This window comes from Antechinus flavipes, chromosome 5, assembly GCF_016432865.1.
Source record: "Antechinus flavipes isolate AdamAnt ecotype Samford, QLD, Australia chromosome 5, AdamAnt_v2, whole genome shotgun sequence".
Lineage (NCBI taxonomy): Eukaryota > Metazoa > Chordata > Mammalia > Dasyuromorphia > Dasyuridae > Antechinus > Antechinus flavipes.
The window spans coordinates 193,102,091-193,128,864 of NC_067402.1; the positions used below are offsets into that span (position 1 = coordinate 193,102,091).

At 35.2% G+C, this 26,774-nt stretch overlaps 1 protein-coding gene across 4 annotated transcripts; it reads right to left on the bottom strand.

Annotated features, from left to right (window-relative positions):
- Positions 1 to 26,774, bottom strand: LOC127539321 (probable polypeptide N-acetylgalactosaminyltransferase 8). Of its 4 annotated transcripts, none has more exons than XM_051963475.1 (11): positions 26,475 to 26,774; positions 24,208 to 24,508; positions 21,660 to 21,826; positions 11,826 to 12,009; positions 11,394 to 11,591; positions 11,058 to 11,172; positions 5,826 to 6,011; positions 5,162 to 5,299; positions 4,541 to 4,636; positions 3,978 to 4,145; positions 1 to 519 (listed from the first exon to the last, which is right to left on the bottom strand). In XM_051963475.1, the coding sequence occupies exons 1-11, from the start codon at positions 26,665 to 26,667 to the stop codon at positions 514 to 516; spliced, it is 1,752 nt and encodes a 583-aa protein (XP_051819435.1). In that variant the 5' UTR covers positions 26,668 to 26,774; the 3' UTR covers positions 1 to 513. The 4 variants fall into 4 exon arrangements, with proteins under 4 accessions (XP_051819435.1, XP_051819432.1, XP_051819434.1 ...); XM_051963472.1 differs by lacking the exon at positions 1 to 519 and adding an exon at positions 1,682 to 2,185 and having other exon boundaries at positions 26,475 to 26,772; XM_051963473.1 differs by lacking the exon at positions 1 to 519 and adding an exon at positions 2,119 to 2,208.

Genomic DNA, 26,774 nt, shown 5'->3' on the forward strand with positions numbered 1-26,774 from the left:
TGAAGAAAGAAGAACAAGGAGAGCAATTTATACAATAATTACATTGTAAAGACAAACAGCTTTGGAAGAATTAGGAACTTTGACCAGTGGCATGACCAACCACTTCAGAGGACTAATGTTGAAACCTATCCTCACCTCCTGACAGAGAGGTGAAAGATTCAGAGTACAGAATAAGGTTCTTTTATTGTCTTACATGACCAATAATAATGGAAATTTTTTTTTGCTTGATTATACATGTTTATAAGAGGGACTTATTTTTCTTTCTTTCTTTTTTTGGTTGAAGGTATGAGTGGATTTTTGAGAAAGAGGATATTTGATCATTGAGAAAAATTAATTAAAAAGGGAAGAGTAGGCTTAATTCGGTATGATTATAAAAAACTATATAGAGAGAATATGCGTGCCAAAGGGATAACAGCTTCTTCATTGGTAATCCTTTTCTCAATTTGAAAAAGTTAGGTGGAGCAATAGTAGTCAGAGTGCTGAGCAGAGTCAGATCAAAGCAATCCCACTTTTTCACAGCTGCAAAGGAAAAAAAAGGAGTGATAAAGGAGTAGGTCACCCCTTTTTATATATCCAGACTTTCAGCCAAGCAACCTCTGAGTCATCAAATCTTCTGGACTCAGCAGCCAATTGAAGAATTCTTTGTGATTTCCTGTCACTATCCCTGTGACATCATGGCAAAGACTAGGCTAGTCACAAGTGTCCACATGGTCACTTTGACTAGAATCAGCCAGAAAATAACAGTTCACATTCCATTTCCTATCCTCAACACTCCAGGTCACTCTCATTACATTCATATTCATATATTTAGTGTTCTTTCCACATGATGCCCTTTAAAACAAATACAGTAAAAATGTATTTCCTAGATGATATAGTAAACTAAATGTAACTTAAATAACCTAAAATTCAGATTTATGATGGTTTTTTTTTTAGTTTGTGATAATGTTATTTGCTTGCATCTAGAGACATCTAATTTTCACCAATACTATGTCAAAATGAAAAATGATTTTTAGCCATAAGGAACTTACATTTCACTGAATCAGTTGTTTCAAATTTTAGAATAATAGTAGCAACTCAAATTCATGTTTGGGGGGGGTTTGCTTTTCTTCTTTTTCTATAAATTTAGAGCAATCATCTAATTATTCCACTATTATTTAAATCTTTTATTAAGGATAGATCCAGGAGCAATAAGTAAAAGTTGAAAAAATGGTAAATTAAGTTTAAAACAAAACAAAACATTTGCCTAACAATTAGAACTACCTGTCCCAAAATGAAATTGCTACCTTCAGCAAGATGAGGTCTTTAAAAAGAACTTGAATGATCAATTACTAGCCAAGTATTTGGAGTGAGCATTTCTCTCTTTTAATTAATTAATCAGCAGTGATAGGGTTTTTGTTTTACTTTGTTTGTTTGTTTGTTTGTTTGTTTGTTTTTACCAGTGGAGCATTTCTTTTCAGATTTGGTTTAAATATATGGACACTGAGGACTTTTCCAATACTAAGATTCCATGTCTATGATTTTTTTTTTATTTAAGGTCATAATGCATATTCCATTCAGAACAGGAGCAAAGATGAAAACCCTTCAAAAGTAGGAGCTAGCATTCCCAGAAGTAAATTAAGGATAAACAAGTATAGGCTAAAGATAACTAGATTCAAGTTGAAATTAAATGACACACTTGTAGTTTTTCTAATATTTAACCAAATGAAGTTTATTTCTTTATAGCAGGAGGACATTTAAAGCAAAGAAGGAATTTCCTGGTGATGCAGTTGATTTGAGCAAGTGATTCTTCCTCAGGCTGCTCTTGGTCCTGTTACTGGTGTAAGATTCAGAGCTCAAAGGAACAGCTCCAGTTCCTCAATATTCTAGGTTCACCAGGAGGTTTTGTCAATGATCAGAATTCTAGTCCTCAGCCAATTATATCCAGAGAATAATTGCAATACCTTTTAAGGGAAAAGTAGCCTGACTTGCATGAATCAAGGCCTTAGATTGTTGCCTTCACTGCACAAACTCATTTGGGGCAAGTCATTAATTGGTTTTGGAGTTATACCGATTCCAAGGTTTTGACAATATGCTGGATCTTCCACCCCTGCCCAGTACATTTCTGGAGAATGAGAGCATAAGATCCTGAGTCATTCTCTTTAATCTCTAGGCATCTCCTGGTGGTCCTGTTGGTGATTGCTCTCCCCTGAGAGGAAAGGTTTAAATGATCTATTGGTCAGTCCAGTATTTTTCTTATCCTACATCCATAGTCTGTCTGTTCCTAACTCTGCCGTGGACAGGGCCAATATAGAAAAGTGTCTCACATTTCCTAAAATCTTCCCCCCACAGTCTGCAACTTCCTAATGTAGATGAAATAGTAGGCAGTATGTTAAAAAGATTTGAAGTAAGGAAGGTCAGAGTTCTAATTCTGTCCTAGTTGTGTGACCCTGGGTACATGTACAATTACCCTCTGTCTGCCTCAGTTTCCTCCTTTGTAAAATGAGAATAATAATAGTATCTGCCTCATAAAACTGTTTTGAAGATTAAATGAAAATATATGTAAAGTGTTTTGTGAACAAACATTAGCTATTGTTATCATCACCAAAATCAACTTCTCTTCTTCTTCCTCCCCTTTCTCTTCCTTTTCTTTCTTTACCTTTTTCCTCTTCCTTCCTCCTTCTCCTCCTCTTTCTCCCTCTTTTCCTCCTTCTCCTCCTCCTTCTTCTTTTTTGCTTGTGCTCCCTAAATCTAGACACTTTGGAAATGCCATCTATCCTTCAAGATCCAATTCTACTGTCCCCCAGTACAAGAAGCCTGGTAGACTTCTCCTATGTCTCCTACTTAGCAATATTAGGATAAGTACTATGTTCTACATATCTTTATATGGACTTTATTTCTAGCACAATGGTCTACACCTAGAGACTTAAAATCACAGATTTATAGTTGAAAGGACTTTAGAAGAAGCTAAGAGGTACCATACAGGGTTGGATTTGGGGTCAGGAAGAACTACATTTATATGTAGCCTTGACCACTTACTAGCTGTAAGACTCAGGGCAAATTACTTAACTTCTTTTAATCTCAGTTTCTTTGTCTGTAAAATGAGAATAATAGCACCTTCCTCCTAGCATTGTAAGAATCAAATGAGATACCTTTGCAATGTGCCTTGAAAGTGCTACATAAATTCCAGCTATTAGAATTAGAAGTCATCTGGTCCAACACTCATTTTTTTAGATGAGGAAACTGAGGTCCAGAATGATTAAGCAATTCACCCACATATAGATGGTTAATTTAAAAAATGGGCTTTGAACCCAGGACTTCTGACTCCCAATCCTATACTCTTCCCTCTGTGCCATACTATTTCTTCTATTTTTAGAATTATTTTAAATCTCATAACATATATTTTAAATTAAATTGAAATCCTATATTTTGGTAATTTGTTTAACAAAACATTTATATGCATCCATTTTGAATGGATTCCTTCATTATCTTTGACTCAGAGTTCTAATTTATCAGGATTTTTCCTTCCTGATGGAGTAGAGTACTAGACCTGGAGTCAAGAAGACTAAATTTCTAAACTTGCCTCAGACTTGCCTTGCCAGGCAAGTCACTTTATATCTGTTTGCCTCAGTTTCCCTATCCATAAAATGGAGATAATAATAGCACCTACCTCCCAGGATTTGTATGGAACCAAATGAAATCAAAATAACAATATAGTTCCTGACACATAGTAACACTATATAAATGTGAGTTCTTAATATTATTATTCTCATTGTCCCAGCTGTCCTCCATATCCTTCATGCCTGAATTCCGAAATAACTTAACTGATCTCTGTATCACTTGTCTGTTCTATTCTCCAACCCAGACTATACATCATTGTCAGATTCAGTTTTTTCACCATGTCCCTTCCCTCATCAAAAATGATGAATAGTTTTCTAGCCCAAACAGAGTAAATCTAACATCCCCCCTCCCTGCCCCATTCAACATAGATGAAAACTTACCTGTTTAAAATCCCAATACATGTGCCATCCGTTTGCAGCTGCCTGAAAGCATGGCTTGAAAGCCAGTTCTTGACTTTGATTAGAGTCGATCAAGCAATGATCACCCAATCTGAAATTAGGATTTAACATTCCCACATGCAATTCTCCAGACAGAAAATAAAGCACAGTCTATATGGGAATAGAAAAATCAATTCATTGACATGTCACTCTGGTATCCACGCCTATCTTACAATATTATTTATCTTGAAAGAAAACCATCTTTTCTACTTGATTCCTTAACAAAGCTAAGGAAAAGTTTTGTTTAAAGGTCTGGTATTAGTTTCATCCTAGATGCTCTGGTCCCCTAGCTTCTGACTAATACTAAGCAACAATTATAATCTATTCAATTCAATAAATGCCTACTCAGTACCTACAATATTAAAGGCATCATGCTAGGCACTGAGAGGCAATAAAATCCACGTTATGGTGGGATGACTATTCATATAAAACACTTTTAAAATAAATAGTATCCAAATCTCAAATTGCCAAAGTCGCTTTCATATTTAAAATTCTGTATTCTCTACCTGTGTATGGTTGCCATTACACATAGACATGATTGGTGCATCTGCTATGATAGGCCCATGGTCAAGGCAGAACTTCTCATTCAAAGAGTTTTTCATCTGTTGGAACAAAACACACAAAATATTTGTGAGCTGAGACAGAGACATCTGCATGACCAGTGAGAAGGTCATAGGATGATACTTCTCTAGTAACTCATATCCTGGGATTACCCAAACTGTTCCCAGTCCTGTATTCTAAAAGTGCTCGTAGGAGCAAATGCTTGCTTGAGGTCAGGTGAATGAGCTTTCTTAAAGAACTGGATCATCTAAGATCTAAGAAGAAAAGAAAAACATTTGGGGATTTTGTGATATGTAGGAAATTATAGAAATAAAATGCAAAAATGCAAAATATTCCTAATTTTAGAATCCCAAAGTCCTTAAGATTTTTGGAGACAGAAATCCTGACTGTGGGTCAAGAGTGAGACAAATTGAAGGGCACACAAGATGAAGTAAAATCAAATGTCATAAAAATATATCAGCCAGAAAGAATTTCAAGAACACTGATATGCATTCTTTGGAAGATAGCTGGACATGAATATAGAGTTCACTGTAATATGCTATAGCTTCAACAACTATGATACTCACTGTTCCATAGGCAGAAATGTTTTGAAATGGCTTCAGATCTGGATAAACATTTCTGAGGTACCAGTCAAAACTTTTACATTTCAATTTCTTTCGGAGTTTCTTTCTGGAAGACACATCTCCATAATCTATTCCATGGTTCTATAAAGAAATTACCTTTTCTTTCAGTTTCACAAAGCTTAAGCTATACAGCTCCACTCCCTTTCAAATTCTCCCTTCTAGCATTTTCCCATCTAGGAATCTTGGCTCCTCAGGATTATTTTCCTTTCTTTTATGAAAAGTGAACCTCTGTGGTTAGATGCAATACAAACCAACAAGTAAGGCATTTGTGTACAAGCCATGTACAGATGTTAGTAACAGATTCATATACAAACATAGACAAATGGACACTATACTGATACTGCTGACTGTATTCATCAAACTATATTTATTACTATCTCGAATGTGTGAATGAACTATATTTTTCAGATAAGTCCCTCTCTGTACCATGATTGAATCTGCTCAGAAGACTTAGTCATTCCTCTCCAGCATGGTACCACTTATTCAGATTTGTGGAGAAGGGAATAGTTGAATTCCCTGAGATTGAGGCTGGGTTGGATTCTTTTCTCTGTGTCCTTCCACTCCCTGTCATTTTTTTTTTCTTCTTTTCTGCAAGGCCCTGACATACCTTCATTGGCAGATTCCATGAGTAATAGACCATAGGTTTGTATTCATCCATCCAAATTTCAGCAATACGAAGAGCATTGCGCTTCATTGCTAACCTCACATTGGGGACATATGGTTTGTGCGCTTGCTCAAGATGAGCAACCCGGGAGCAGGGTAAGACCTCGATCTTGCCCCCACACTGCCACACCTGCAGAAAGATAAGTTACATCTATGTCATAGCCTGGTAAAGTACATTTAGTCTTGCATATAGAGCACATTTATGAACCCTTTAAATTTTTTTGAATTTATTTTATTCTTAACTTAAGGGGAAAAAACAAGCATTCCCACAACATAGCAGAATGGGGAGGGTGAGAGAGTTAATTGTAAATCAAACTTTAAATCTATTGTGTACAACTTGCTATTCCTTTTAAAAATATATTAAAGTTACCATGTAACTTTTTTCTTTTATCAACCAGATTATAGAGATGGCTATCCTTTTTTTAAAATACAAGTTCATTTCCCCCCGTCCTGCTTATAAGTTGCATGTAATATTGATTAATTCACTTTATATGCTATTTTAATAGCTTCTTTAAAGTTGAAGTTCAATTATGCAATTCCCACATCTTCCTTTATAAACATGTGGCAGTTAAGTAGCACAGTAAATAAAGTGCTAACCTTGGAGGTAGGAAGACCTGAGTACAAATCCAGCCTCAGCCACGTACTAGCTGTATGACCCTGGGCAGGTTCCATCACCCTTGTTGCCTCAGTTTCCCTTATTCATAAAATGGAGAAAAACATAGGAAACATTTCAATTCCTTTGCCAAGAAAATTCCAAATGGGAACACAACAAAAATGACTGAATAATAACAACTTCTATAAATATACTAAATTGTAGTTCTCCCATAAGTCAAAGAATTACTGATATTTCCCTTTCTTCAATATAATTCAATAAATATCTATTATGTGCAAGACATTGTGGTTACTCTCTACTGCCTGGAAAAGTAAAGAAAATAAAGATTATTCAGTGGATCTTTCATTGAGAAGAAATTATTTCCCTAATCTTATCAGATCAGGTCAGATGCTAGACCATACAGATGGAAAAAAACTAGAAGTTTTTTTTAAAGGGATAATGGCTTGCTATTTGTGTTAAGTCAATTATAAATAATATGATGAAGTAGATATAGCCACAATACTGGCTCAGTGGGATTTCAGTATTCCAAAGACCCCTGAAGTGACATGTCACGAATGAATTTTAGTGGTGGGAAACCATGAAAACCAAGAGTTTTGATCTTCAATTGTTGTTTCAATACTATTTATACAGAAAGAACAAGTGCTAGGAGGGATAGAGCGGAGTTAGATATGATTTGGGGTACAATAGACTCATGAAGCTACAATGGTTTACTCTTCCTGAATCTTTTTCCTCCCACATGTGTCTGAGCCTTCATGGAGGGTCGTATTTTCAGGATGGCATGGGTGTGCATGATTCCCTCAGAGTGACTTCTGGTCTATGATCATGTTGTGGAGTTGTGCCAAGTGGTATAGGTGCCACAGATAATAATGGTCGTGTTTCATCAGTGAGAGGATCTGATTTAGTAATCTCTGAAACACTGTCAAGCTCATTCTCTATAAAGATAATTACTAGTGACACACACACTCTGCTAGTGCAGCTGAATCCAAGCTTACTTGTACAAAACCCACTCAAGTCACTATGACATATTTCTAAGGTAAATGGGGAGCCCAGAAGATAAATTACTGTATATGTGATCTCTATCTTTCCCAATAGTCCAGATTCATAGTAGCCTATTCTTCATGGTGCTGAGTATTTACTAAACAATAAGACCAAAGACCAACAATTTTAGGGTGCCTATTCTGTAAGTATCTCCATAAACAGCCCTTAGAGGAAAACAGATGCAAAAAGAAAGGTAAAGCCTCAAGAACATGAAACCATTCTAATTATACTATTTTATTTCACTGAGTTCAAAGAAAGTATAGCCAAATTTTCTATAGGAGCATTCTGCCAGACTAAAAGGAAGAGAGGAGTAGCTTAAGTTCTGAGAAAGAGAACCATACTGTTTATGAAAGGGAAAGTTTTGGGTTTTTTTAAAGGAAGAATTTTTCTTTCTTTCTTTTCTTCTTCTTCTTCTTCTTCTTCCTTCTTCTTCCTTCTTCTTCCTTCTTCTTCTTCTTCTTCTTCTTCCTTCTTCTTCTTCTTCTTCTTCTTCTTCTTCTTCTTCTTCTTCCTTCTTCTTCTTCTTCTTCTTCTTCTTCTTCTTCTTCTTCTTCTTCTTCTTCTTCTTCTTCTTCTTCTTCTTCTTCTTCTTCTTCTTCTTCTTCTTCTTCTTCTTCTTCTTCTTCTTCTTCTTCTTCTTCTTCTTCTTCTTCTTCTTCTTCTTCTTCTTCTTCTTCTTCTTCTTCTTCTTCTTCTTCTTCTTCTTCGTTTATCGTATTAGTGTCCTTAAGATTTTCCTGATTTTCACAATTTCTTCTATTCTTAATTCCAATGATAAATTACAAGTTTCCTTGCAATATTTTATTTTGCCTTCTTCAAAATTGGCTCATAGGATCGCCAGCCCATAGAGGAAACAGAAGTCATATCTAAATTGCTCAGAAGGCGTTATATTTTTCAAACAAACATCAAAATGTTTGCAATAAGATAATATTTCTGCTTCCCGGACTGACAATATTTCAAATCCATAATGATTTGGTAAATGGAAAGTTATTACTAGTACCTTGTATTTTGTGTTTAATAAGTGCTGATCTACTAAGTCAGTTCTAAAACATTGCCAATCTCCTTTTTAGACTCATGGTTTTCAATTTTCAGACCATACATCTCTTCACTAGGGCAAAGATCCTAACCTACCTGCTCCCTCTTACCAACTCCATGCATTCTATTGTCTAAAAATCTCTCATGATTTGTAAAGTTTTTGTCTAGGTAGATGACCTTTGTCAACATAAATTAAATAGTGATTTTTTATGATGTTTAATGTCAATTTTAAGAACTTTGATATTTAATAGAAAATATACTTTAAAAACCACAAAAACATTTTAGTGAATTGTATTTTCTACTAGTCTGTGAAATCTGTTGAAGAACTGACAATATTGCATCTCAGACTTAAAAAGCTACTGTATCACGTATTATATAAACTTAGCATTAGGCATTTATTACTTTTCATGGGACTCAATTTCATTATCATATCTTCATTAGCCATGAGGTACCAAACCTAAATCCTAAGTATGACTTCAGTTTTTTATTTGTTTTATAGTGAATGAAGTAGTAGTAGTAACAGCAGCAGCAGCAGCACCAGCAGCAATAATAGTAGCAGCAGCAGCAGCAAGAACAGTAGTAGTAACAGTGATAGTAGTGGTCATTGTTGTTGTAGTAAAAAAAGTAAATACAAGCAATTTATCCTTGTATAGGTATGCAGTTTTCAAAAACTTTTCATATATTCTCTCTTATAATGCCCACAAAAATTATGTAAGTTGATCAAAATCTTTATTTTGTAGAGGAAGAAACTGAGATTTGAATAGATTCAATTGATTAGTAAGCAGTAGAGGCAAGATCTTTTGGCTAAATCAATGTTCTACACAAAATGCCATTCTGCCCTCTAGGATTAAGGGGCTTTATCTGGAACCCCTCTGCCCCAGAAGCATATAACCCTTCATTTGATCCATTATTTCTTTCTAGCCAAATTTGCTCTGTCTTTTTCACATGTCTCCTCAAATTTCATTCTCCAGCTATCCACACTTAGGGATCACAGAAGAAGGATAAAAAATTTCATCTGAAGGAATATGCTATCTGCATCCAGAGAAAAAACTGATATGTAAATACATGTACAAAATAATTTTACAAAAAAGACTTTTATATCATAGCTTCATTATATTTTTTAAAAGAATAACAAGTTGTACATAGATTTGCAGTTTTGTGTGCAATCATGTTTTATTATACTGCATATAAGATGCTTGTTTCATTCCATAAATTAAAAATAAAATAAAATTTTAAAAGTTTCTTCTCCATATTTTACAGAAAATATTTTAAGTATCAGGAAACCTGGACTTTCCTAATCTCGACTTTGGTTTATTGTATGATCACAGGCAAGTCATTGAATGTCTCTTTAACTTGTTATATATATTAAATTTTCTCTCTAATACTCAGAATAGTTGTGAGGATAAATAATAACTTACATTTTGACAACATTATATAAGAATTTATAAGAAACTAACCATTTGAGTTAGTTGCTGTAAAAATTATTATTTCGGTTATTTCAATTATTATATCAATTTGAGATGCAGATTTGAAGAAATAAAATTGCTTGCTAGTTAGTATCACAAGTCTCCTTATTGGCATTGTGTCCAATGTTATTGTTTTTGATCATACTATTTTGTATTTTGAAAAATACAAAACTGTATACAATTACAAGCCATCATTATCATTATGATGTAAAAGAAAGAATATTAGAGTATCTGTGTCACTGAGTCTAGATCACACAGAACAGGTTCAGGGAGAGGAAAGGAATCAATTTGCAAGGCCCTAATATATTCTTTAAAAAGTAGGGCAGATAAAATTTCTAGGGATTGAACTTCCTGAGGCACCTAACCCTCAGTCAAAAAATTAGTAACATATTCAAGATTCACTGCAATTATTCATCTTCCTCTCCCATTAGCTTCAAGAAAATCACCAGTTCTCAAAATTAATACTAGTATTTCTTCTATAATACTGGTATCTCTTCTATTTTGGGAAAAATAATATACTTTAACACTGAAAGAAATTCCTATTCACTTATATATTTAATGTCACCAACAGGATGATTCTTTTTTTAATAGCAAAAGAAACTAATCAAGACTACTATTTCAAAAATACTTTCCTAAAAAGGTGATCAACTCCAATGAGCAATTGAAAATTCTAGAAATGCACAGTCCATCTTTTTTGAAGCAACCCAAGACAGAAATTTCAAATAAAGGTCTGCATCAAATCTGGATGTGTTTGAGTTAAAGCAAAATCCCTCAATCAGTTTTCTGAATTTACTTTTATCCCATCACTATCACCCCATAATAGAATATTAGCAATCCCTAATCCCTCAAAGTCTCCCCCAGGAAATCCTGATTCTCTCAAAGCTCAGTGATCTAACAACATGGATATTTATTCCTCCTCCTCAACAGAGGAAATCCAACAACGCCCAATGATTCTAGAATTTCCATCATCCCCACCACTATGTTTCCATTCTTGGTTTGAATTGAAAAGAAACTGAAAATGTACCCTCACACCCAGCTCCACGCTTTCTCCTTCATATGCTTTCATTCCCATGTCCAGGGATCCAATCTCTCCTAAGAAGAGTCTGTCTGCAGCAAAGTGTCCCATAATGGAAGGACTCCTGTAAGAATACATAGTGCGGAAGATTGGGGAGAATTTGAAGATTGGGTAACAGTTAAGATTTAGTCCTGGCTAGAGACAAGATTTCAAATTAGTAATGTAGATTCAACTCAATGTGTGATATCTCTCATATTACACAAACTCAATCATCACTGCTTGGTGAAGAAGAAATGTCAAACACATATCAATTCACTAACCAAAGTCTCTCTTCCCTTGACTTACTTTACTGGTGCAGAGTCATCTTTCAAGTTATACCAATCTTTTGGCAAAGGATCATAATGATTCCAGAGAGCCCAGTCAAATCCCAAAGCAGCTAATGCATTCTCTTCCACATTCAAGGTATCAAAATGAATTTTGTCAAGCATGGGTGACAGGACCACTGTTTGGTCTTCCTGGATCCGAGATAAGATGGGCTCTGCCCTAGAAGGTCACAAAGTAATCAGTGTCAAACTTAGAATCAGAACTCAAGTTTCCTGACTTCCAGGTCCAATGCATTTTCCACTGATATCCTCTGGCTAATCAAAATCTTGGAGACAAAAAATCCACTCTCCTCTGGGCTTCCTGTTTTCCTTTTTCAACCTCCAACCCATCTCTCCCAGTTTGTCATCATCTATTCCCCTTCCTGAGAAGCACGACAACCCCAAGGAATCTTACCATCCAATGTTCACTTCAATGTGAGCATCCAAAAGGATAACCACATCTGCTGTGGCAGCTTGCCAGCCAGAAAACCAAGCAGTAGCTATGCCTTCTCTCTTGTTGTGGCGTATCAGTGTCAGAAGTCTGGGGTATTTTAAGTCATAGATCTCGATTTGTTTTTCCAAATATTCCTTCAGTTCTTCTGCCAATGAAATACAATACTTGAACACTTATTATTTTATGTACATATATCAATATCGTCAATCTCCATAATACCAGCTGAGAAAATTCCCACAATAATGAACCACTAACTTTAAATGCGTGTTGCGCCATACTTTCTTCTCTCTTGAAAAAGGAGAAAGTGCCTGATTCTTCACCAAAATAGTTCAATTCTAATTATTCCATATCCACTTGTATACATGTTTTGTTTACCCCCACTCACCTTGCTGCCTTCTAGTCAAGACACAAGAATCACACTCTATAAAGCTTATTATGTCTCTAGAAAATATTTTATTCCTCTTAGTCAACCAAAATTCTCTTTTTTACCCTCCCAACCCAACTTTTCTCAACACCCCTTCCATGACCTCCTCACACACACCAATTGATAAGAAAAACAAAATGTATTACAAACATCAAACATATCAAATTTTCTCATTAGCCATGTCCTAAAATATATTTGTCTCATTCTGATTCTAAGTCCTTCACCTCTTTAATGTAGGTAGCATGTTTTCTTCATTAGTCCTCTAGAATCTGGTTGGATATTACACCATTCAGAGTTCAACACAATAAGGGGAGATGGAGTCAAGCAGTGTAAAAGCAGGGCAAGCTCTCCCCCAAATTGCTTTAAATTTCCTTAAATACTCTCTATATAAATATCAATTATCAATTGATATATACACATACATATATATATATATATATATATAATATACACACACACATATATATATGACTTTAAATAATGACTCTAAACAAATTTTGGAGCATCAGAACACACAAAAAAGATGGAGAAAAACATTTTGCAGCCAAAAACAATTTAGAAGGTCAGCAGGAAAAGCCTGTAGCACTAGGGTAGGAGTCCAGCATGCTGTCCCAGAACAGGCTATATGAGCACAGCCCTAACCTTGGACTCAATTAAGGTGCCAGCAAAGCAGGAATGGGCATTAGAATTCTGAATTGGCTGCAGCACCGGTGACATCCAGACCTTTCAGCCCAGAGACACCAAAAACACCTTGGAAGGTCAGATGGAAAGGTTTGTCAATAGAGTGAGAGAGTGGGCATGGGTAGTGGTCAGTAGCGACCTGAGGCCTCAGCCCACAGGAGGCCTCTTTTCTAGCACTGAAGAAAGACTCTGTTGCTTTCACTAGAACTTACAGCCATAGTGGAGTGTGGAACTGCAACACTCCTCACAGTTCCAGGGTAGAAAATAGTACTTGTAGTCAGATTTCTAGAAGGATCACTAAAAACACTTTAGGATGGTGCACACTCCATCCTGGAAATGGAGTCCTAATTTAACAAAGAGTTAGACGTCAAATAATAGGCTGGGAAAATGAGCAGACAACAGACAACAGAAAAAGATTCTGACCATAGAATGTTATTATGGTAACAAGGAAGATCAAAACACACTCAGAAGAAGGTAACAAAGCTCCTACATTCAAAGCTCCCAGAAAAATAAAAATTGGTCTCAGGCCATGGAAGAACTTAAAAAGGATTTTGAAAATCAAGTAAGAGAGACAGAGGAAAAAAATGCAAGGAGTAGTAAGAGTAGTACAAAAGGAAATACAAAAAGCTAATGAGAAGAAGAATGTCTTAAAAAGCAAAATTAGCCAAATTGGAAAGGGAGATACAAAAGCTCATGAAGGAAAGTAACTCCTTGAAAATTAAAATTGAGCAAATGAAAGCTAATGACTTTATGGGGAATCAAGAAACAATAAAACAAAACCAAAAAATGAAAAAAAAATAGAAAAAATGTGAACTATCTTGTGAAAAAACAATTGATAGGAAAATAGATCCAGGAGAAATAATTTTTTAAATTATTGGTCTACCTGAAAATAATTATCAAAATAGAAGCCTATTCATCATTTTTCAAAAAACTATCAAGGAAAACAATCCTGATAGTCTAGAACCAGAGGATAAAGTAGAAATTGAAAGAATCCACTAACCACCTCCTGAAAGAGATCACAAAATGAAAACTTCCAAAAAGATTATAGCCAAATTCCAGAACTACCAGGTCGAAGACAAATTTTTGCAAGCAGCCAGAAAGAAATAATTCAGATGTGGTGAAGCTGCAGTCAGGATAATACAAGATTAAGCAGCTTCTATATGAAAAGATGAAAGGACAAAACACTTTTGAAGAAGGTCAGGATGAAAGGAAAAAGAGAAAATAGAATAAATGGGAGAAATACAATTAGCAAAAATATTTGAAAAAAATAATTTTGAAGCAAGTTTCTCTGATGCAGGCCTCATTTCTCAAATGTACAGGGAGCTGAGTCAAATTTATGTGTATTTATATATAAAAGAGCCATTTCCTAACTGATAAATGATAAAAAGATAACTATGTCCAAAGGACTAAAATATTGTATATACACACACATGTGGGTGTTTGTATCTCCTGTAACCTAATAATACCACTACTAGGCATGGATCCCAAAAGAGATTTTTTTAAAAAGGAAAAGGATCTATATGTACTAAAATATTTACAGCAACTCTCTTCTCAGGGCAGAGAATTGGAAATTAAGGGGATTGCCCATCAATTAGGGAATGACAACTAGGGTATGTGATTATGATAGAAGTAGGGAAATAATGCTCATCCTGGAAAGTGCTCCATGAACTCAAGCAAAGTAAAATGTACTGTGCATAAAGTAACAGCAATATTGTGGGATTATCAACTGTGAATGACTTTGCTGTTCTCAGTAATACAATGATTCTTGACTACTCTGAAGGACTTATAATGAAGAATGGTATCCATACCTAGAGAAAGAACTAACTGTGTCTGAATACAGATCGAAGCATACTCTTTTCAAAAAAACTTTCTTTTTCTTGAGGGTTTTTTTGGGGGGGGGAAGGGGAAAAGGGTAAGAGGGAGATCTATGCTTTCTATCACAACATGACTTTTATGAAAATGTTTCACATAACTTCACATATGCCTTCTTAAAGGGGAGTAGGGGTGCAAAGAAGAAACAGAATCTGGAACTCAAAGTTTTAAAAATAAATGTAAAAATGTAAATGTAAGTGGGAAAATAAAATTACTTTAAAAAGAATTATACATAATAGTATTCCACCATATTTATATCCCATAATTTATTCATCTATTTCCCCTATTTATAGGCACCCCTTCAGATTCTTATTCTTCTTAATCTCAAAAAAGAGCTATAAATACTCATATATATCTTTAGCATTTGTTTTGTTTTCTTTTACCTATTCTCCCTCTAATTTCTCCTTCTTCCCTTCTTTCTCCCTTTCCTTCCTCTTTCCCTATTTGGTGATATATATCCCTCTTTCCCTCTGTTTCCATTTTTTTTTTAAATCACCAAGACATAATAGAACTATTTCTTGGCCTTGTCTAATTGGAGATCCTCTATGAACCTTGATGGTATGGTTCAGAAGGACACATATATCATCTCCCCCATATATGAAAGTAAGCAGTACTATCCTTTTGTTCTGGTGAACCAGAAATGTGCTTCTTAGGGTGAAAATAATTTGCTAGTCTAGTCAGTAAAGTTCAGAAATAGAAAAAGAAATGATCTTTATGATTTTCTGCCTTATAGGAGAACCAAATTAATTAATAATTAGTACTTTCTAAATTTTCTTTTAAAGATAATAGCTAATTGGAAAAGTTTATAAATGCTATGTTTGAGATAAAAGGAAAGTATTTTCTAAAGTAGTGATTCTCATCAATAAAGCAGTTTTAACAGAGAAGCATTTTCATGCAGTATAAATATTCCTGAAAGAAACAATAACATTGAAGTCTGCAGTCTAGGATTGTTTAGACACATGAATTTTCATTTTTCCTGTGTTTTCTTTCTGGGTTTCTATAAGTGTCTGTCTATTTATCTGTAGCTTTCTCAGGGATGTTTTCTGGAGGCAGCCTTAGTTTCAGTTAAAAGTAATAATCACCCAAATGCAGTAGAGGCCTTTCTCTCTGCTTGGTTCTAAGAGCTCTTGCAGATTGTCCTTTGCTTTCTTCAGCCTCCAGCCAGCCAGGTGGAAAATGGAATGGATCTCTCTTGCCTCCGAGAGAGGGCTTCTGGCTCTCAGTCTCCCAGAGTGCTCTGTGTCTGTCCCAGAGTGCTCCTCTCCAATCTAATTCAGCTGAACTCCCTTGACTGGGCTTATATATGATCTCTTCTGAGAGAATGGGATTATGGGTTTTCTCCCATAGTGCTCTCTGGCCCTAAGAGCTTCAAGGGAGGTGTGAATTCACAAAGTTACAAAGTTTACTTTGTGAATCTTCCATATTTGTGAACTCCAATGAGTATTTAAATACTTCTTGCTTATATGAGCTCTCTAAAGATGTGAACACAAGCATTGTATCAATTAGTTCTACTTAGTACCTTGTTTCAGGTTCTGGCCCAAAACATCTCCTTGTAAGATCAGATCAATGATACTAAACCATGCTAAATTAGATAATTATTATCTCTATCAACTCTAATGACTTAACAGTTTGTAAAGATTCCAACATTTATCAGTATAGCTTTGTTGTATGTACCTATTGCATTTGTGGAAGAGTATAAATCCAGAGAAAGAATAGGAGTCCATGTAAAGGGATGCTTACCACCAGGTACCCACAATTAAATTGCTATTCCATTGTAGGGGCTCTTCTCACTTGAAATCCTTCATATATTTCTGGCATTTTGTCCATACTCATCCTTCTCACCATTCTGAATCACTTGACACACTGCATCACCCTTCTGGATAGTCTTTATTTTTTGGATTTTCATAACACTACTCTCTCCTGATTCTTCTACTAAAATCACAGCCCATTCTCAGTCTCAACTTGCTGGATCATCATCCATATGCTTTCTTATAACTATGGATCAAGCCTAAAAGTGTTTGGACCCTCATTTCTCTTTACATTTTTTCTATGTGACTTCATCAACTCCCATGATTTCATTTATTGCTATGTAGACCACTCATAGAATAAGTACTAAATAAATGCTTTCTATTGATTTACAATTATTTGGTAAGTCTGGTGTACAACTCCACTAATACTCACACAACCACCACTCTATACATCAGTTATCATCATCTCTTTCCTGGACTATAGTAATAGTCTTTTAGTTGGTCTTCTTATTTCAAATTTTGGCTCTCTACAATCTGTCTTTCACACAACTTCCAAAATGATATCCCTAAAGTAGTGATCTAACCAAGGTGGGTGATCAGTTATACTGATTTTTTTTTCATATATCTATTGGACTCTTAGGCCATTGAGATCTCTTCTGCTTCTTAAATTTAGTGATTCTGTTCTTTTTCTGCTTAATAAATGATTAGTAAAAACTTATGATTTCCTGAGGACCAAATACAAACTAATTTGTCAACTTAAAGTCTCCCATCACCAGCTGCCTAATGGACATTTAGATCTAGAGAACTAAAAGGAGATCTGAAACTTAGCATATCCAAAAGAAAACTCATTATCTCTTCCTCCACCCCAAACCTTTCTCTATACCAAACTCTCCAATTATCAGCCAGGGAACCACATTCCCAATCACTCGGGCTCACAATCTTAATGACATCTTTGATGATTCACTCTCATTCACCCCAAATATCCATATTTCAAAGTCTTGTCATTTCTACCATCATACTCTTTCTAAAATATGTCCCCCTTCAAAGGATATGAACAGACAATTTTCAGAGGATGAAATTGAAACTATTACCACTCATATGAAAGAGTGTTCCAAATCATTATTGATTAGAGAAATGCAAATTAAGACAACTCTGAGATACCACTACACACCTGTCAGATTGGCTAAGATGACAGGAAAAAATAATGATGAATGTTGGAGGGGATGCGGGAAAACTGGGACACTAATGCATTGTTGGTGGAGTTGTGAACGAATCCAACCATTCTGGAGAGCAATCTGGAATTATGCCCAAAAAATTATCAAATTGTGCATACCCTTTGATCCAGCAGTGTTTCTATTGGGCTTATATCCCAAAGAAATACTAAAGAAGGGAAAGGGACCTGTATGTGCCAAAATGTTTGTAGCAGCCCTATTTGTAGTGGCTAGAAACTGGAAAATGAATGGATGCCCATCAATTGGAGAATGGCTGGGTAAATTGTGGTATATGAATGTTACAGAATATTATTGTTCTGTAAGAAATGACCAGCAGGATGAATACAGAGAGGACTGGTGAAACTTACATGAACTGATGCTAAGTGAAATGAGGAGATCATTATACACTTCGACAACGATATTGTATGAGGACATATTTTGATGGAAGTGGATTTCTTTGACAAAGAGACCTAACTGAGTTTCAATTGATAAATGACGGACAAAAGCAGCTACACCCAAAGAAAGAACACTGGGAAACGAATGTGAACTATCTGCATTTTTGTTTTTCTTCCCGGGTTATTTATACCTTCTGAATCCAATTCTCCCTATGCAACAAGAGAACTGTTTGGTTTTGCAAACATATATTGTATCTAGGATATACTGCAACATATCCAACATTATAAAGGACTGCTTGCCATCTAGGGGAGGGGATGAAGGGAGGGAGGGGAAAAAAAAATCGGAACAGAAACGAGTGCAAGGGATAATGTTGTAAAAAAAAAATTACCCTGGCATGGATTCTGTCAATATAAAGTAATTATTAAATAAAAATTAAAAATAAAATAAAATAAAATAAAAAATATCCCCTTTTTGGCACTTAGAGTTGTCATTCCGATTAAACACTATATCATTTCATGCCTGTATTATTGCTATAACCTTCTGCTTGACCTCCCTTCCTCAAGTCTCTTTCTACTCCAGTTCATCGGGTGCTAAAGTGATATTTCTTAAAACTACGGACTGATCATATCACTCCTTACTCAATAAATTTCATTGGTTCCCTATTACTGTCAGGAACAAATTTAAGACCTGCTGTTTAACTTTAAAGTCTTTCATAACCTAGCCTCTTCCTATTTTTGCACCTTACTCCCTTTCATATAATCTATAATCCAGGTACACTACTTCCTGTTTCTCAAACACAACACTGTATGATTGTGCCTTTTCATTGGCCATCTCCCACACTTGGAATTCTCTATCTCCTCACCTCTTGTAGCCTGATTCCTTCTAGATCTAGCTTAAATCTCACTTTCTACAAGACTTTTCTAGCTTGTAGACTTCTAATTTCCATCATACATAATGTCTCAAAATCTTAATGCAATTTTAAGCTTTTGACTCTAGTAAATAGTACTAAGATTTTTGGGGTATAAATTCATATATTATATACATGTATATACATACATGTGCATATACAACTTTATATATATATATTCATTACTTATATATGTTTATATTATTTATATAGTAATAAAATATAATTATAAATTAGATATATAAATAGATATAGTCTAAAACTTTTTAAAGTGTTGGAGGAATAGTAATAATAGATAGTAAACTTATATATACTTTTTTTTGAGAGCCTATTGATAAATATTTCCTAGTATACTACTGGAGTGCTGTCTTATGTGGTATGATATGAGAATCGGGGGATACAAATCAATCAGTCAAAAAATAGGAACTAAGGGCCTACTGTGCGTGTGGAGTAGATAGAACTGTCTGTAATAGAATGCCGGACCTTGAGTCTTCCTGACTCATTTTCCTGAGTTCAAAACCTGCCTTAAACACTTACTAGTTAGTAGATTATAGGCAAGTCATTTTACTCTGTTTATCTTAGTTTCCTCATATGTAAAATCATCTGGGGAAGGAAATGACAAATCACTCCAGTATCTCTGATAAGAAAACCTCAACTGAGGTTTGAAGTGTCAGACATGACTGAAAAATAACTTAACAACAATGAAAATTGTGTGTGAAGTAGTATTAGGTACTAGAAAGAAAAATATAATGAATAAAATAATACTGGAATAATACTGATTTTTAGATTTTGAGTATCTGGATTGTAGAAGGATTGTACTTCTTTTTGGCCACAAAAGTATAAAACATCAAAAGAGGTAAAATTTTGGTTCATTGATTTAATTCAATAATTGACATATATTTGACATAATTATACATTATAGAGGAAGGAGATGATTGTGTTTTTACATTGTGTTTCTTGGGAAGGAATGTGAAAGATATATCTGAAAAGGAGTATTATAAGAAATGGGAAATGAAATTATTGTAATAGTCTAAGAGAGAAGAACCCATAATGGGATGGTTGTAGAGGGAATTGAGAGGAGAAAGCAAATTCAAGAGAAAGTGGAAGAAGAACTAACTAAACTTGACAACTGGTTGTACAGTATTGAAGAAGAGAGAAGAATCAAAATTTAACTTCAAAGTTGAAAATTTAGATGATATTGAGGATGACAGTACCATCAACAGAAAAAAGAAAAGTTAAACAGAGAAGCTGGTATTGATGGGAAGATAAGAAGTCCGGCAGGACATTCAAGCAGGCAGTTGGAAATAGACTGCTGGTATTCTGGGATAGATTAGAGGACTAATAATATATATGAGGATCATCTTTTAGAGGTAATGATTTAAACTATTGAATAAATTCATCAAGAGGGAATGTATGAAGACAAGGCAGAAATCCCAAGGATAAACACTCACAATTAAGGGACTATAAAAGGACATAAGGGTTTGAACTTTGAAATTAAGAGTCTTTCCAGTTTCATTGGAAGAAAGCCATCTGCTCTCAAAGAGAAGACAGTGGGAACTGAATGTGGACCACAACATACCACATTCTACCATCTTGATATTTCTTACCTCTGATCTCATCATCACCCATGTATTCCTGCTGCTTAACACCTGCTTATTTTGTGAAAAGCTAACAGGAATAAAAAAAGGTTTTTATAAGATGAAGAATTTTACTTTTCCTTCCTATTTTCTTCTCTCAGATTTTCTCTGGAAATGGAATTGTAGAGAAGTAGCACAAATGCCGTTTATTTTGGCCTATGATTATTATAATCAGAATTAGAGTGTGGGTACTGGTTTGAAGGGAAAGAATTTAACATTTCCAGTTGCTGAATGATAGGGTAAAAAAAAAAAAAAGACTTTGACATATCATCTGTCAGCTAACTAGAACAAAGAAAATGTATCAAATCTTTTATGATTCTGGGCAAGATGTTGCAGAGTATTCCTCAGTCGCTCATTCAAATACTTAATACCCCTCCCTCACTATCAAAAAGTTATTACTTATGGGGCAGCTAGGTGGTGCAGTGGATAGAGCACCAGCCCTGAAGTCAGGAGGACCTGAGTTCAAATATGGTCTCAGCCATTTAACACGTCCTAGCTATGTGACCCTGGACAAGTCACTTAACCTCAATTGCCTCGGGGGTGGGGGGGAGGGAACTTAAATCTAGATCAAATATTTGATGTTTTGACCTATGTACTTTTTTTTTTCTCTAGAGAGCTTCAAGGACCCATTCTTATAGCCATAACCTTTGGAAATTATAAACAGATTGAAAATTTCTTGTCATCACTCATTTTTCTCTTTTGTAAAATAAATTTTCCTACTCCTTCATCCTTTGTTCATAAGTCATACATTTTAAGTCTTCATCATATTTGTAGCTGTTCTCTAGGTCCTTTCCAAGTTCCTCACAGAAGTCAAAGTATTATAGACCAAAAGTTATAATTAAATCCCTGTGTAAGATTTACATAACTTTGAAGCAAGAAACAAAACCAACCCACTTTTCCACATTCGAATGCCACTCACCATTTGGGCTAAAGTCATCGACCAGGATGAGTTGCTTTAACAGGTGAGGAGGAGTCCGGTAAATGATGCTGGTTATGGCACGTTGGATAGTTGAAATTGCATCATTCATAATTGTGAGAATGACACTGACAGTTGGAAGCTGAGCAGGATATTCCTTTTTAAGACATCTGTAAGAGATCAAATTATGATTATCATTTTTGTTATTAGTCTAATTACATGGATCAACAAAAAAGAATAGAAAAAAAAGGGAGAGAGAAAGAGAGAGAGAAGGAATGAGGGAGGGAGGGAAGGAGGGAAGAAGAGAAAGAAGCAAACAAAGAGGGAAGGAACGTAGATAAGAAAAGAAAAAAGAAAGCAAGAAGAAAGGAAGTAAGGCAAAAAAAGGGAATAAAGAAGGAAGGAAGGCAAGGAGAAAAGAAGGAAGAATAGAAAGAAGGAAGGAAAGAAAGCTGTTGAACTTTTTTTTTCTGAAAATAGATAATATGCTTTATCAAGAATTCTTTGGAATTATGATTGGTCATTTTACTGATCAAAGTTCTTCAGTCTTTTAAAGTTGTTTAGCTTTATAATATTGTTATTATTGTATAAATTGTTCTCTTGGTTCTGCTCACTTCACTTTGCATCAGTTCGAATTTTTCTGAAACTACACCCTTCATCATTTCTTACAGCAAAATAGTATTCCACAACATTTACATACCATAACTTGTCCAGATACTTTCCAATTCTTTACCACTATAAAAAAAAGGGTTGCTATAAATATTTTTGTGCATATGGATTTTTTTCTCTTCCTTTTATCATTTTCAGGTATAGACCTTATAGCAGTATTGCTGGGTTAAAGTCATTAAATATCTTTAAACACCATTAAATACCTTTTGGGGCATAGTTTCAAATTACTTTCCAGAATGGCTAAACTAGTTCATAACTCTACCAATAGCACATTAGTTTCCTATTTTCCTGCGTTCTCTTCAGGGTATCTTGGGTTTTGTTGTTGTTGTTGTTGTTGTTGTTTTGGGGTTTTTTGGTCAATTTAATCAATTTGATAGGTGTAAAATGTTAAACAGTTATTTTAACTTTTATTTCTCTAATTATTAGAGTCTTAGAGCATTTTCATATTTTATTGATTTCTTATATTTTTTAAAACTGAAAACTGTTTGTCAATATCTTTTGATCATTTATCAATGGGTCAGATTCAATAATAACTCATTCTTATAAATTTGACTCAATTCTTTTTATAATCCCAGAAATTACTTTGATAAAAGAAATGTCCTGTAAAGATTGCTATCCCAATTTCCAGGCTATATCCTAGTTTTAGGAGAAGGGGAAAGGAAACAAGCATTTATTAAGCACCTACTATGTGTCAGGAACTGTGTTAAATACTTTATAAGTATTATCTCATTTGATCTTCAAAATTATCCTGTGAAGTAGGTATTATTATATAAATGATAGTGTTATTGTTTCAGTCCTGTTTGACTCTTTGTAACTCTATTTATGGTGTTCTTGGCAAAGATAGTGGAGTGATCTATCATGTCTTCCTCCAGCTCATCTTATAAGTGAGGAACTGAGGCAAACAGGAACAAGTGATATGCTCAGGGTCACATAGCTAGTAAATATGTGAGTAGAGATTCAAACTAATGTCTTCCTCCAAGTCTGGTGGTCTGTCCACTGTGCCACCTAGCTGCTCATTTATTATTATAGGTGTATTTTATAGTTAAGGGAACCAAAGTAGACAGAGGCTAAGTTGCCTGTCGAAAACAGGACACAAAGCTATTAAATGTCTAAGTTTGGATTTGATCTTAGATCCTCTTGGCTTCAGGTCCACTGCTTTTATCCATTGTGCCACATTGGTTTTGTTTGTACAAAAACTTTTTTGTAATCAAAATTGTCCATTTTACCTCTTATCAACTTCTCTATCTTGTTTGATCATCAACTATTCCCTTATCTACAGTTCTGACAGGCAATTTCTTCCATTCAGCTATAATTTGTTTAATGTCACTGTTTATTTCTAAGGCTGTATCTACAGGGAGCATATCTTGATATATGATGAGAAATGTTCATTTGTACCTAATTTTTGCCAGATTCCTCCTAAATTTTCCCAACAGTTTTTATTGAATAGTACATTTTTCATCAATATATTTTTGGTTGGTTCAGTGAATAGCACTCTTACCTGGAGTCAGGAAGAACTAAACACAACTCTTACCTCAGACATTCAACTCCATAACCCTGAGCAGCCATTTAATCCCTAACAATGAAATAATTTTTGGGAAGTAGGAATGATACAAATGCTAGTTATTATTATTATTGGAGCTTTAATTTCTCACAGCATCATTTTCTTCAGCTGTAAAAATGAGATAAAAATATTACTCAGACTCCCAAATCCCACTGTGTGATCCTTCAACTTTTTTGTATACTGTATCCAAACTTCTTCCTAATCTCTCAAAATTAGAATTTGCCCTCAAACTAGCACCCTTTACTTTAAATTTCCATTCATACATTAAGGAAAAAAATAGGTTCTTCAGGCTTAGTTAGATTGATTCTAATCCAGTCCTACCTGGAACTTCGAGTGTCTGGAATGGACCGATTGAGGGGTAGCTGATTGCTGAGATAAACATTGTAACCGAACTCGAGGAAGAGACTCTGGGCCTCAATCTGCTGGTTCTCAGTCAAGTCATTGCCCCAGTGATTGAAAAGAGCTGAGTTAGGAAAGACTTTCCTCTGAAATTTGTCCTTTGCCTTATTTCCATCCTTGAATTTCCAAGTTCTTGGGCCATTCTTCTCTTCATCCTTGAGATTCTTTGGTACTTGTGCCTGCTTCATTTTGATTAGTCTTATGACCTCTTTCATAGAGTCATCTGCCCATGGTTGTGTGAGAAGGAAAGGAAAGAGAGAGAGAGAGGAAACAAAACATTTGAGGCAAGTACTGATCATCTGGACATCTATTCTATCCCCTAACTGCCCAGGGCTTCTTGAGTTCTGTTATTAGATTGTAGGTAGGTCTTGAAGGATATAAAATAGGGCTATGAAGGATCATCCTGCTAGCTCCAGCCATCCATCCATCAATCAATAAGCATCTTTCAAATGTCTACAATGTGCCAACACTGTGGTGGGTGCTGAGCATATTAATACAATAAAGGAAACAAACTCTTCTTACATGGGACTTCATCACTTCTGTGTCCTATTTCTTCAAAGCCTTATCAGGATATTGATCTTTTCAGGTTTTTTTTTTAATATGATAAATAAACCCACCATCACATATTAATGCTTCTTATGTGGTAAATGTGATTTCTCCCCTAGGGATATTTGTCTTTTAATGGGAATCTCTGAAGATTCAAGGTTTTAACCCCAAAGAATATTTCTCTAACAGAACTTCAAAAGGATACCATGAGAGGAATGCAGGGAGGTGTTTTGGAAGCAGAAGGTGACTTTCCTTAATTTCTGTAATGAATTGTCAAGATCTTGAACAAAACCAGTTCTGCTCCCTGAGGATGCCTCTTCTCAGTGCTTCAGAAAGTCAGAGGGTGGGCACTAGCAATAATCAGCAGTCCATTTCTATACTTCCCTCCCATCCCCCCACCCCCCCAAAACAAACAGTCACCATAGCCAATAGCTATACAAACAGAAGGATATATAAAATGATGGAGCTGGATCAGATGATCTCTAAACTGGTGTCAGTCACTTACAAGCATGTGACCTTAGGAAATTTGTCTCCTTTAGTTTCCCCAACTACAAAATGAGGATCATAGTAGCACCTACCTCCCAGGATTATTAGAGCAACTAGGGGGTGCAGGAGATAAAGGGTTGGACTTGGAGTCAGCAAGAGCAGAGTTCAAATCTGGCCTCAGACATTTAACTGTGACTGCAGGCAAGTTTGCCTCAGTTTCTTTATCTATAAAATGAGCTGGAAAAGGAAATAGTAAACCATTCCAGTATCTTTTCTGTGAAAACCCCAAAAGGGGTCCCAAAGAGTCAGTCACGAAAATGATTAAACAACAGCACCTCTGTATTGTGAGAATCAAATGAGATATTTGCAAAGATCAAATCTTTTCTCAGACACTCACTGTGTCATCCCAGAGACACAGGATTACTTGACCTCTTTATCTCAGTCTTCTCATTTGTAAAAAAAGTAGGGGCTTGGATGTGTTAGCTTCTATGATCCTTTCAAGCTCTAAATCTACAATCCTACAAATCTCTGCCTTTTCTCAGCCATCTAACTCAGTCCCAAACCAATCCAGCTCTTCCTCTTTTTTTCTGCTCTCATTCATCTCTGTGTAGAGGGAAAGAGAAAGGTTTGTATGCATTATGTTATCATGTTATTGACAACCCACTTTTCTTTTCTTCAAGTTCCTTCAACTAATATTTATTAAATGCTTACTTTGTGCAAAGCACATAGGGAAAATGCAAAGATTAAATGGCTTAAAGCATTTTCTCTTTACTCATTGAGTTCAAAATCAAAAATGTTTGTTTTATAATTCTTTTCCTCCTGTTTTCTATTCCCCTTATATTCTGGGATTTTCTCTAACCCAGATTCTAGTTATATGAGATTCTCTTCATTTACACTTTAAATAGCCTCTTTTAGGTACTTTTTGCATTATAGACAGCAAAAAAAAAAAATTAAACGTTCCTATTTACATAAAACAAATTCACATTTAAACAATGTTTTTAAATGAGTAACTAAGGAGTGAAAACCTATCTTTGCAAATACTTTTAAAGAATCCCAGGCTCACATCCAAGTGTAAACCATTGCTACATTAGCTTTTTCCTTAGGCATGGCACTTTCCTACACATACTGCTTCCAAGTGCTACAGATGGTAAACCTACCCAGAACTTCAAAATCTTCCTTCTTTGTAATGGCCCATGAAGAAGCAAGCAAGGGATTCTTAAAGGGTTCAGATATGCCCATCTTCAGTATGTGGCTAATTCTCTTGATAAAAAACAAAAGAGCAATGTGGAGGACAAAGATCAGAACCACCCTGATGAAGAAGACTCTTGGAAACCTTCCTCTTAATGCCATCTTCTACCTACCACCCCAGCTGATGCAACTCTCTATATAATTCAAGGAGTTATCAGCAAGAGCTGGGGGATCATCTTCAGGGAAGCTTCAGCAAAGACTGTGTCCTG